The following is a 12,569-nucleotide window of genomic DNA, read 5'->3' as shown; positions in this document are numbered from 1 at the left end:
AATGTGAAGTTTTTTTAATTTTCGTGATGATGTTGGAAAATGAGCCTGATATGCTTTTTTTTTATTTGTATCCGTTTTTATGAAGTGATATTAATAATTTGCAAAGGAAATTAAATGTTTTGGATTAACACAGGCATTTAAAAGCCCCTTTGTCCATCATAAAACATTTCAGGCTCAGCCATGTGTCTCAAAAAAACAAAATACTGTGACATACATCACTTTTTTTACTGCACGTCCATCACACGTCTAAAGGAGCCCACATGGGAGTTGACTGCCCCCCAGTCGGTACAACGCTTGTATTCTCCAGCTCTCAGGAAGTACTGGCGCCCTTTGCAGTTGGGTAACTCATAGAAGACCCAGTGGCCCTCAATGACCTTGCAGGAGTGGATGTCGTTTTGGTGATACCAGTCAAAGACAGATGGGCAGTCCTCGGTGAATTCCACAGCCTTGCCTTTAAAATCTTCTCTTTCAAATACCTTCATCTTAAATGGGCCCTTGGACTGTGACAACAAACACAAAACATGTAAAAGACCTGAGAAAACTAGACTCAAATTGAGGCAAAATGAACAGACTTCAATTATTTTAAACTAACTTATCCTGATTTTCAGCTGGTTCTAGACCAGGCATGTTAAGCAGAGGGCCAGGAATCAATGATCAATGTTAAGATTTCAGGATATCCATTCAACATATATTTGCATATGAGTACTAAACCGTAAATATTTTACCGAGCTACTGGTTATCCTAGAAACACAGAATGAATCTGGCAACCTGGCTAAATGTTGGATATATGTTTCTAGGCTTTGTTCAACTTGCACGAACAATTGACAAGCTCATTAATTTACCAACTGATCTGCAGCAGGCCTACAATTTAATTATTGATTGGAAAGTAGACCGTTTTTCAAATACAGACTACAAGCGGATGATAGCAATTAAATATAGAGGGCTATTTAGATAGATCATCTTTTTCAAATTTTCTAGCTGCTCTGGAGTTGTATGTTCTCAGCAAAATTGGTCAAGATGCGGCTATTTTGTGCACCCTTAGGCCTACCACCTCTCAGAGCAAAGCTGTATGTACCGTTGAGACAAAGTGGCAAGACCTTGCTGAGTCGTTGAAGCCCAGCCAGTGCTGAAAGTCAGGATAGTCCCCTCTGCTCAGGATATACTGGTAGCCAAGGTAGTTGGGCCGCTCATAGATTATCCAAGTGCCACTTTCCACCTTAATAGAGTTGCAGCGGCTGAGGTGTGCTTGCAGATCTCTGCAGTCACAGCTGCACTCAAAAGACCGTCCTGCAAAATTCTTATCCTCAAAGAAAGTAATCTTGTAAAAAAGGAACAAATTAAAAAAGGTATAGGTTGCAATCCCATCTTCCATCGTAATTTATAGCATGAAGAACAAGCATGTCTTTCAAGTGTGATGAACTTACAATAGATCTGGGTAGAATATCAGGTATTTGGGACCTGTAGTATTTCACTTCATCATATCAAGGGGCAAGATCACAAACGCATTTAACCCTCTTTTCATTATCTCAGGTGAGTGCTTAACATTTGTAATTCCATAAAAACTCTCTAAATGTGCCATTGTAGTCAATATCAGCAAGAAGCCGGGGGTTTATCTACGTATTCCTTTGTTAAATAAAAATATATATGCACTGGTTGGCAGTTCCAGGAAGGGGGCAAAATGGTAACAAAATCTTATATCATGTGCCCTCAAGCTGACTCTTTGTATGACAACTAAAATAATCCTAAAATTCACATTTTTTAAACAACTATGTTCACTTTGTGGCACGTACCAAACACTTGTTTGAATCAGTCACCAATCCATGCCTGGACTTTATTTAATATGGCCTAGAGACAGCACCAGCAGTGTTGCCAGCTTCCTCTTTTCTGAAATAGGGTTCTCCAATGTCGGTCCTGGAGGGCCGAATCCATGCCAGATTTTCATGATAACTACATTTATCTAAATGCGAATATGCTAAAAAGCTGGCATGGATCCCACCCTCCGGGACAGGAATTGGACAACCCTGTTCTAAAAAGTTCTTAATGTAAATGTAAACACATTCATACATAACAGAAGCTTTCAGCCAGCCATCTTTATCCACTGGATAGTCATTCACATTTTGCTGCTACCCTCTACAGTATTAAGCAACAATCGTTGGACTTGCCCACTTCATGCATTGGCTGTCTTGTATTGTGCGTGATGGTATTTTACCTGATCACATATGGCACCCCCCATATATAAGTGCACTTTAGTGCCTGGGCCGATGTGCCTGGTCTGCTTGCCCACTCCTTCATTATATATATATATATTTAGATGTTATTATTCTTATTGCATTTTACTTATATTTGAAAAAAAAAATGCAAAAACATTGCTCACTTGTAAAGGCCAGACATCATGGCTTGAACTCGAAGCAAAAAGTCACTGCAGGAAGCTGAAACTCTTTATTGAGGATAGTACATTGCCAATTCCTCCTCCATCTGATGTATCAGGTAGGTGCAAATACTGCGCCAGAGCAAGGTGCCCCACACGCCATGTTTTAGCAGACATAAGCGTTTAGAGTTTCTAAATTAAAAGTTACGTGCCAGGATACCAAATGTATCCCCTTTACTTACAGAATCTATCACAGTTGAGAATGAAAACAGTGACCCAATATTTTTCTACACACTGGAACCTATGAATAGCAGAAATGTTAATAATATACCATGTAACCCAAATGTTATCAATCTCTTGAAGTGCTCACATGTATGTATCTGTCAAGACTTTGTCATCTTAAGTATTATGGAGCCCAGAGCATGAACGATTTTGGGATCCACTGTTCTGAACAATTTTGAAGGCATTACCATGTTTCAGTTAATTCAGCCCTCCTGATGCCTAGAAAAGCCTACCTAAGACTTACTTACTTACTGATTTCGACAACCTTACTTTATTGCTGTTAGGAAAATATAGAGCTTATAATAGCTCGGTCCAAAATCTAGTGCAATCTATTTACGATACTTTGAAAGTATCACTTACTGTAGCAGTAGAATCACTCATATGATTGCTTTGGAATATTATTTTTATTTATTTTTATTTTATTGAACTTATATTGCGCACAGCTACCCGCAATGGGTTTCCCGGCGCCAGGGACAGACTAGAGAAGAAAGAAAAAACAAGCAATGGCTGAGAGAAAAAGCAGAACTGAAGAATTTAGAACAGAAAAGTCTTTAATTTTTTACGGAAAACAAAAAGACTAGTTTCTGTTTTTAGCGCCAACGGGAGAGCATTCCACATCTTGGGTCCCAGATATGCGAATGAACAGCCTCCCATTTTTGTCAATCGGATCCTAGGAATCACAAGATTGTTGTTGTTAGATGACCTAAGAGAGCGGCCAGGCAGATATGGCTGGGCAAGATTGAGCAGGTAACTGGGAGCAGAACCCTGACGAATCTTAAATAGGAAGCACAGAGTTTTAAAGACCACACGATCAGAAATTTTTAACCAATGAAGGTCGCGCAAAGCTTGCATTGCGGACGTTCTCCGAGGAACATTGCGCAACAAACGCGCAGCTGAGTTCTGTACAACCTGGAGTTTATTGATTGTGGCTTTATCTGCTCCTAAATAGAGCACATTGCCATAGTCGATACGAGACATCACAAGGGCCTGTACGACAGTTCTTCGAGTGGACTCAGGCAACATCCATATGATCTTCTGCAACCAGCGTAGGGTATTAAAACAGATTGCAGTGACCTTTGTTGCCTGCTGCCTCATTGAAAGTTTGTCGTCAATCAGGACGCCGAGGTTACGGGCGACAGACACGGGGATAGGCAACGGTCCCATGTCACTGGGCCAGTGTCTAGGGCCCCACAGATCTTTGTGTTTACCCAGTATAATCACCTCGGTCTTGTCTCCGTTGAGCTTTAGCAGATGCGCTTGCATCCAAGCTGCAACACGAGAAAGGCCAATTTTGAGGGCAGAAATGTCCTGAGTCCTGCTGCTAGACAAAGAGAACACAATCTGCGTATCGTCTGCATATGAGTATATAGACAGACCGGCATCCTCTACGATGGAAGCAAGTGGTCTGATGTAAATATTGAACAACAAAGGGCTCAATATAGACCCTTGAGGGACGCCGTAGGCAGAGGAATAAATCGCAGATTCAGCTTTGTTCGAGAAAACCAGAAAAGTGCGCTCATTAAGAAATGAGGCCACCCAGGCAAGCGCTGGTCCAGCAACACCGAGGGAGCAGAGAGACTCCAGTAAGATGGAATGAGACACGGTATCGGAAGGAGCGCTTAAATCAAGAAGAATAAGCGCAAAGGTCTCACCGCTATCGATACCGTGTCGGAGTCGCTCAGTCACCCCAAGGAGTGCGGATTTGGTGGAATAATTAGCGCGAAAGCCTGATTGGGATGGATGGAGATATCCCACGTTTTCAACAAACTCATTGAGCTGAGTGTTAAAATGACGCTCCAATATTTTGGAGCAGGCTGGCAGCAGGGATATAGGCCTGAAGTTGGCAAGGTTTGTGATGTCAGCACCTGATTTTTTAAGCAGGGGGACGACCATGGCATGTTTCCAGTCCTGTTCTACCCGAGATTCAATGAGAGAGATGTTAAGTAACCTCATTAGAAATCTCCGAGGTTCAAGGTCAAGTTGTTTCAGTATCTTCATAGGGACAGGGTCCCTCGGAGAACCTGACCTGATACTTTTCAGACAGGACAGGAAGGAAGAGTCATCAAATAATGTCCAGTTGTAAATGGACTCAGAAGGGAAAACGAAGGCATTACAGGAGGAGCTAGGTTGAGAGAAATTGATTGGAGGTAAGAAGGAGGCCAGAGATTGGTAAATGCCCTCGACCTTAGATATAAAAAAGTCTGCAATGGCATTACATTGTGTACCATCCAAAGCCGGCAACGCAGGAGTAGTATCAGCTCCTGTAAGTTTCTTAACAGTGGCAAAAAGAGTCCGAGGATCATTTTGCACTGAGGTGATTGTGGAGGCGATGTAGGAAGCCTTGGCACGTTTACAGTTTGCGTGGTAAAATTTTAATTCTTCTTTGTAAATCACCTTAGAAGGAGCAGAGTAAGACAGCCTCCACTTCCTCTCCAGGGCTTTACATTTAGCACGTTGAGTTTTGAGCTCCTCCGAGTACCAAGGTGCTGGTGGGCGCAAGGATCTACATTTGCTGCTAGACCGGGGAACGAGAACCGACACTGCATCTGTCAGCCAACCAACAATGGGAGCATTCAAATTCTGCTCAGAGTTGATAGAGGATGGAATAGTCTCAGTCAGACGCTGATTAAAAACGGCTACATCAAGCCTGTCCCAGCGATAAGATGATTTAATTTCCTCCACATAAACACTGGCCGAGTATAGACCAGGTGGTAGCTCGAAATGTATCGCATAATGATCAGACCAGACGAGCGGACGCGCCGAGTGAGTGCAGTCAAATGACAGAGTGGAAATAATAGAATCTAGAAGGTGGCCGGCAAGATGAGTAGCTCCAGAATTACAAAGTTTGAGGTTAAAAACCTCAAGATCGGAAAGAAAAGATTTATTAAGGGGATTATTAACATCATCTAAATGGATGTTTAAATCACCAAGAATGGTGAAATTATTTGATTTTAGTAGTGTTGCTGATAGGCAATCAATGAGTGAGGTGATCCATGACGCAGCATTTCCGGGCGGCCGATAAATTAGCAGACCGGAAAGCGTCATTCGAGGATTAATCATAAGTTTGAACAATGCTGCCTCACTACCTGGAAGAAGTAATGGTTCCAGTTTACATTGGTAAATAGATTTAAAAATGATTGCGATTCCACCACCTTTACCTGAGGGTCTATCCTGATGCAGCACCATATAGTTGGGCGGAATGGCAGCGGCTATGTCCGGACCCGAGCTGGCATGTATCCAAGTCTCGGTCAGGAACAGAGCATCAGGGGATTCCTCAGTAATAAAATCGAAGATGTTTAATTTATTCTTAGGAAGCGATCTACAATTTAAGCTCCAGAAATGGAGCGGGGGAGGAGAAGAAGTATGACCCTTGGTAGGCTTCCTTTTTCCCCTATAATGTTGTGACTTAGAGAGCTGCATTTTGCCAGTAGAGAAGCCACAACCAGCACATAAAAAGTAATGACGGGGTAAGATGCATAAGGTACAAGACGTGGGGATGCAGGGTCGCAGTGAAAGTAATGCCGAGGAAGAGTAGTATACACGACCAGGCAGAACTTGCTTACCGGAGAGCATGATGGACAAAGGCAGCCCGTCCTCAGCGCGGACGGGCGCAGACGGGCTGAACTCTGGCGTAACTCCGGTGGACTGACGGCGGACCCGCTGCGCGTGCCCGCTGAGCGTTAGCATGGCCGCCTTTTGTAGGAGGTCTAGCGTCCTTGTGACGACTAGACCGTGTAAGGGGAGGCGTCCCACTCACCCCCAAGATGGCCGCCAAAGTCGACGTCACGAGGACCACGAGGGAAGAGCAAGGACCCGCCAAGGGCGGTGGTTTAAACCATTTAACGTGCAAGTAGTTGGGCTTTAAAAACAGGGGATACAGTGAAACACAATAGAAATAAAATATACCAAAAAACGGGCACTTTAAAAATTAGTCGCGATTGTTATTTAAGAATTGCACAAATGCGCTGCAGCCTTCAGTCGCAGCAGCGCGTTCTCCCTGCAGCCACTGCCCCCTTCAAATGAACAAGGACGATTGCCTAATTTGCCCACCTTTTGAAGGAGGAATAGAGGGATACCAAAAGGTAACTTGATGTTTTTTCTGAATATGCTAAATCAGTACCAGAAAAGAAGGAACATTGTACCAGTTCAGCAAAAACAGTACAGCCCTATTCACAATCATAAAAGCAACATGTGTTCTAATCATTTTCAAGTGAAAGTGTAGAACGGCGTGTCACTCAAATACATCATTAATATTAATACAACAACTCTACTGCATGTTTTACAGTGAAGCAGGGCAAGAATTTTAATTAGAGGTATCAGGTGTAGGGGTACCAGGCACTGCCCCTAGATTGCCCTTTTGTGTACTTTGGTGGCCTTGGTGCTTTCCTTGCCATCCTTGGTCTTAGGACTATTCCTGGATCCCTCCCATGCCCGTGGTTGTCCACAGAAACCTAGGTGTGCTTGCATCAGGCGACGGATGCTGACATCAGGTCCGGCCCCCTGGCACAGTCTTCTCGCAGTTTGTGCCCCTTATTAGGGCTGCGGGCTGCCCGCTAGGTTGATTGTGTGAGCCCTACCCCAGTGTGCATTGAGCCCCTATTATAGGCCTGGAACACACATCTACGCTCAGGTTCGTTTTCCGGCTGGCTTCTGATGGGTTATGTGACAGTTCCTATCTCCCTAACGGGCATCAACTAGCTTGGTCACTGATGGACGAAGCCCAGCCCAAGGTCTGAGGGATAACCTAAGGATTATTTGAGGATGCAGGGCCAAGTTATGTGTGCCTTGTGTGTTCCCTGAATTGCAATGCGTCCCTCCCTTTTCTCAGGCAAGAGCGCCTCAAGTGAGCAGCATCTCCAATGTTAATACGCTCTCAGTACATTTTAACTTGTGGGTGGAGGCGGGGTTACAGTGGTAATCCCAGGTGGATGTGAGCAGGTTCCTTTGCTGGTTTTGTCTGCTCTTTTCTCTCCTTCAGATGCAACATCCTCCATGATTTGTGTACCTCTGTAGTTTGTGCAATCATTGGTTCAGTCATTGGTACTGGTACTGGTACTGGTACTGGCGGCATGGAGTAGCAGATGCCTTAACCCAAGCTTCCTCTAAAATCAGATCAGTCACCATGGTAATGAGGAGACACAACATCATGGGCAATTGATCTATCGAGAACAAAAGTGTGACTATAGACCTGTTCATGAAGAGAGCATTGTGAATCTTCAGCAAATAGATAGAATTGGCAGAAAGACACCTCTCACTTACTGTAGAATTGCCAGACCGCTTAACTGCTCTTGCCTCTGTTCCTGTCCAACACTGCTCGCCACTGCCTCAACTCGCAGAAAGAGCTGTCACCACAAGCCCTCTGTCAGGAGATACATGTGGTGCATGACACAATTCTGACTATGCTACAGAGCCTAACTTAACTCCATTTCCTGACATAGGCCTTCGGGTAAAGCAAAAAAGTAACTTCCTTCAATCAGGACCAGTGGCAAACTGTCGTCCATCATTGCTACCCCCTATGCTTCTAATGGTTGCAACTCTCTGGGTTGGCCTGCACTTCAAGAGTCTTTATGTACATAAAATGATAGCCCTTTTAGAGTCAAGTCTTTGCCCCATACATGAGCATTTTTGGGGGTTATGGAAGGCCAGTTTTCCAGACAGAGACCAGTGACTACAACTGCCTGACTACTCAGTCGGCACAGCCTGACCCAGCCCAGTCTACTGTCCAGCCTTTTGTCACTCCCCCCATAAATACAGTGTCACACTTCTCTTTAGCTCAATATTGTACCGCCTCAGGATCTACAAACCTACATCTGGGCTTGGGGAAGGGGGACAGGGAGTTACAAAGTGGGGGATCAAAATGATGCTCCTGAGGTTGTTTCATCCTCAGTCAGTTTTACTGGAGGGAGGAGGGACCTTGATGGCTCTGCAAATTTTGCTGACTATGGTGAAAGCCTACCTTTTATGATACACCTTTTTTTTTCTTAGCCCAGAAGCTTGCCCCTAGGTTGTCGTCTAGGCCAACGCCCCGATCTTACCTCCTATTCAAAGGGTCTGAATCGGTTGACCAATTAAGACAAGGTCCTTCACTGGCCCCACAGAATTGACAACTTTTTTCTGTCGGCTCCCCACAATATTTTAATAAGAGTTGCTTGGGTGGGGCCCCTGACTAAATGTTATAACAGTGACGGCAAGTTTGTTGGAAATGCTGGATAAAGAGAACTCGACCAAGACTAACAGCATACGGTGGAGATTAAAAACAGCCAATTTGAGATATATAAGGAACATATGAATGGCAACAGATCATTCAGGACCAACAGGCCAAGATAAAAGGGTAGAAATTGAACCAAAAAGGCAAGCAAAGAGCTGAAGAACAAACAGGATAAGACAGAAAGCTATTCCATATCCCCTACAACAAATGGAAGGAAGGATAGGTATATTGTACTACATATAAAATGTATCGCCCTGATGAAGACCTTCACATGAGAATTTGTGGTCAAGTACAGAAGGTCAAAACGCGTTGGCATTCTCCCATACTCCTCTTTTGTGAGGATCAGAGGACACAAGGATTTAACACACATCCAACACCTTTAGAGTAGGGAACTTATATCTAACCGCTGAACAAAAGACAAAAAGAGAATTAAGATTGTCCCTGATCCCTAGTAGAACTTTAGTAAACCTGTAGCAGAGAACCCAATAAAGAAAGGTTGCAGCAACACAGAAAGAAGCTGTAGGACTAATTCAGCTTATATGTAAATATGCACTCAATATTTTGTGAAGTGAATAAGAATGTATATTGTTTTTCCTTTTAATGTTTTTTTTTTATAAAGTATTTTTATTTATTCATCATCATAAAGGGCATATTTTATACAATATACATAAATTTAAACATTAGCATAATTTTTGAACATCATACGGAAAATCACATTAATAAACAATAGAACTAAATAATATGCTTATATGTATGGAGTGATAAGATATATATTCAATGAACCAAGTAGAAAACCTTAGAGTAACATGATGTGTACAGAGAAGCTTTTTAGGAGGGTATATTACTACATTTTTAAATAAATCATATTACATTCCGCCCATTGCCAGTGGTCCCCATAGCCTCTCTAGCTTAACCATTGATCTCATTCCCCTTACCTTCGCTAGAGCTGCTTCTAAACCATAAATATCCCTAATAATCGTCCACCAATCTTCTGCCACAGGGGGTGTATCAGAGATCCAGACCCTGGCAACAGCCAACCTGGCAGCAGCCATCAAAATTGTAAAAAGGCCTGCTATTTCTGGAGCATTATCCTTATAGCCCAACATAATTTCAAGATCTGTGAGCGGTTGACCCAGTCCTAATTTAAGATGAAGTATTTGTTCGATTTTGTTCCAATATCCCCTTAAGTTTGGACATTCCTTGAACATATGTTTCAAGTTGGCCGCATATAACCCGCATTTTGGGCAGTTTACCTTATCCCCCGTATTGATTCCCTGGGCCCACTTAGCTATTCTAGCCAGGGTATAATATAGCCTACAAGTAGTACGTAATTGCTGGAGCTGCAAGCTAACAGAGTGAACTGAATCCTTCACATTACAGAAAACGAGTTCGACCATTCTCGGTGTAACGATTGTTCCCAATGTTTGTGTCCTCTCAATCACCAGTTTTTCACTACCCTCTGTCCTAAAACTATATAAATGAACATACATTGAGCCAATAACAGATTTGGACTTCCCCCCATAGGTGCAATCCCAGATATCTGATTGTTTAATTTCATTTGCTCCCACATTTGACGTAAGATAGTTTTTGATCTGCATGTATTTAAACAAAAAATGATCCGGGAGTTTATAAACTAGCTGTAAGTCTTTGAATAACTTGAGCCCTTATCATTATATAGATCACCCAAGCTAGCTATTCCATAAGTCGCCCAGAATGTACCTGCTAGATCATGAAACACAGCAGGGAAAGCTGGATTCCCCCATATTGGATAATGTTTATGTAATATCGGTAGTTTGCACCTTGTAGCCATTGCCTGCCAGATATGTACAATGTCTTTAATAGTCTAAAAATGTACTCTTTTGTAAAAATGTGGATCTCTGATTCCGTATAGAAAATTTCCTCTCTGTTTTCCTAACATAAGTGTAAATATAGAGTCATTCTGGCCTAGACCGAGCAAGTTCCGAAACCGATCCGTAAAAGAAGCCCAGAAGTAAAGTTTAAAGTCTGGAAAGCCCAATCCACCTTGCTCAAAACGAGCTTTGAGCAACTCAATCGCCCTCCTTGGTTTTTTGTAGCCCCAAATAAAGCTACTGAAAGCACCTTCAAGTTTTAAAAAAAAGACATTAGGGATTTTCAGAGGAACAGAGCGAAATAAAAATAGGAATTTGGGTAAGATTTTCATTTTTATCAGATTGCATCTACCTATGAATCCTATAGGGAGCCTATGCCAAATTGATAGAAATTTCATAGTTTCTTTTAAAAGAGGTTCATAGTTTAAATTAATGATCTGGTTAATCTTTGTGGCTAATTTTACCCTCAAATAGGTCACAGTAGCACATGAGCCAATATTAGAGTAATGGAGCCCGGCTGTTGTAAGCACTTGAGTTTTATCTGTATTTAGTTTGTACCCTGCAACTTGTAATATTTTGTATTGTATAAGTACTGCAATATCAAGCCAGCCATGTGGGTAATATAATCTATATGGTTTGTTTTCAAAAGATGTTTGGTTTAAGGAACCTAAAAAACAAAAAACAAATGATAAAAGAAATTATTTACATGCCATTAGTAAATAAAGATAAATAATGTCGCTAAAGTACTAGTTTGATTTATAGTCTCTGGAGTACCCTATGTTTATTCATTAATGTTGATTCTTTCCCCTTAGTCCTTAACAGAATCACTCCCCTTTTCGTTGTAACTCATAACAGTGATTGAATCATCATACATTTTTGGTTTGCTTGTATTATCAAGGAAATTCTATTTTCCATTGGACGGTGTTTCATTTTTTCTGGTACAATTATGCTTCTACCATTAGGTTTCTTTTATCGCCAATTCCTCCCAGGGCCCCTAAGGGTTACATTAGATCGAGCCCATTTGTAGCACTTGTGCAATATATAGACAATGATTGACTCCTACCGACCCTCCTAACCCCTTTGGTACTTTGCACCACAATGCTAATTCATATTACAAATAAGAATGTGTCTCCACCCTTAGTAGGTGTGGCCAGGAAGCTGCAAGGTGCATTTGATACAAATGGGAATGTATTTCTTACCTCAGTAGGAGCGGTCAGGAAGCCGTCAGGTGCACTTGCTACCATCACTGGGATGGAATTCTCTCCACAGGTATTGGTACAGACCATTGCGGTGATCAGACAGTAGCCAAATGTAATGGTGATATATTTACTAAATGTTTTTAGATGTATGTACACTTGCTTTCGAGCTGATCAGTTTTGGTGTCGAAATCACCTTATGATTAGCAACAAATATATCACCATTAGACTTGGCTACTGTTTGGCCACTTTCTTTAAAAACAGAAATACCCTAAATAGTGAAAATTATTTTTATTTAATGTGTGTTTTCACAAATGTAGCATGGTTCGACTCACAATTGGATTTACAGTATATACATCAGTGAATGTGGTATCACCGAACTATACTGTGACACGAATTATGATCTAAAAAATTCATAATTAGCATTTTGTATTATTTTTCCAACAGGTGAACTAGGGATGGTGGGTGTCCCTCCCACCCCTCACCATTATTTGCCAAACATTTTTTTATTATCTTGAAACTGTACTATGAAGATTTAATCATATTATGATAGAAATATCAGCAAAGAGATTCCACGTCCGCAAAATGCCCTGCGACACTTGAAGGGCAAAAAACATATTGACTGCTTAACAGGGTCAAAGATTTCCCCTACATTTTTTATCTAT

At 42.0% G+C, this 12,569-nt stretch overlaps 1 protein-coding gene across 1 annotated transcript; it reads right to left on the bottom strand.

Moving 5' to 3' along the window:
* Window positions 1-224: 224 nt before the first annotated feature.
* LOC144823091 (gamma-crystallin 2-like) lies at window positions 225-11,994 on the bottom strand. The gene is made up of 3 exons (XM_078681264.1): window positions 11,908-11,994; window positions 1,076-1,318; window positions 225-500 (listed from the first exon to the last, which is right to left on the bottom strand). Exons 1-3 carry the CDS (start codon window positions 11,992-11,994, stop codon window positions 225-227), a joined length of 606 nt encoding a protein of 201 aa, XP_078537390.1.
* Window positions 11,995-12,569: the final 575 nt, after the last annotated feature.

The sequence above is a fragment of the Lissotriton helveticus genome, chromosome 3_1 (genome assembly GCF_964261635.1).
Source record: "Lissotriton helveticus chromosome 3_1, aLisHel1.1, whole genome shotgun sequence".
Lineage (NCBI taxonomy): Eukaryota > Metazoa > Chordata > Amphibia > Caudata > Salamandridae > Lissotriton > Lissotriton helveticus.
Note: the sequence above shows the minus strand (reverse complement) of the source record. Positions and strands in the feature narration are given on the sequence as shown.

Excerpts from the sequence above, each read along its gene's own strand:
- LOC144823091 (XM_078681264.1), bottom strand. The coding sequence starts at position 11,994 with ATGGTCTGTACCAATACCTGTGGAGAGAATTCCATCCCAGTGATGGTA. Across the intron at positions 1,319-11,907 it reads TCCTGACCGCTCCTACTGAG|ATTACTTTCTTTGAGGATAA; the intron begins GTAAGAAATACA and ends CTTTTTTACAAG. Across the intron at positions 501-1,075 it reads CTTGCCACTTTGTCTCAACG|TCCAAGGGCCCATTTAAGAT; the intron begins GTACATACAGCT and ends TTGTTGTCACAG.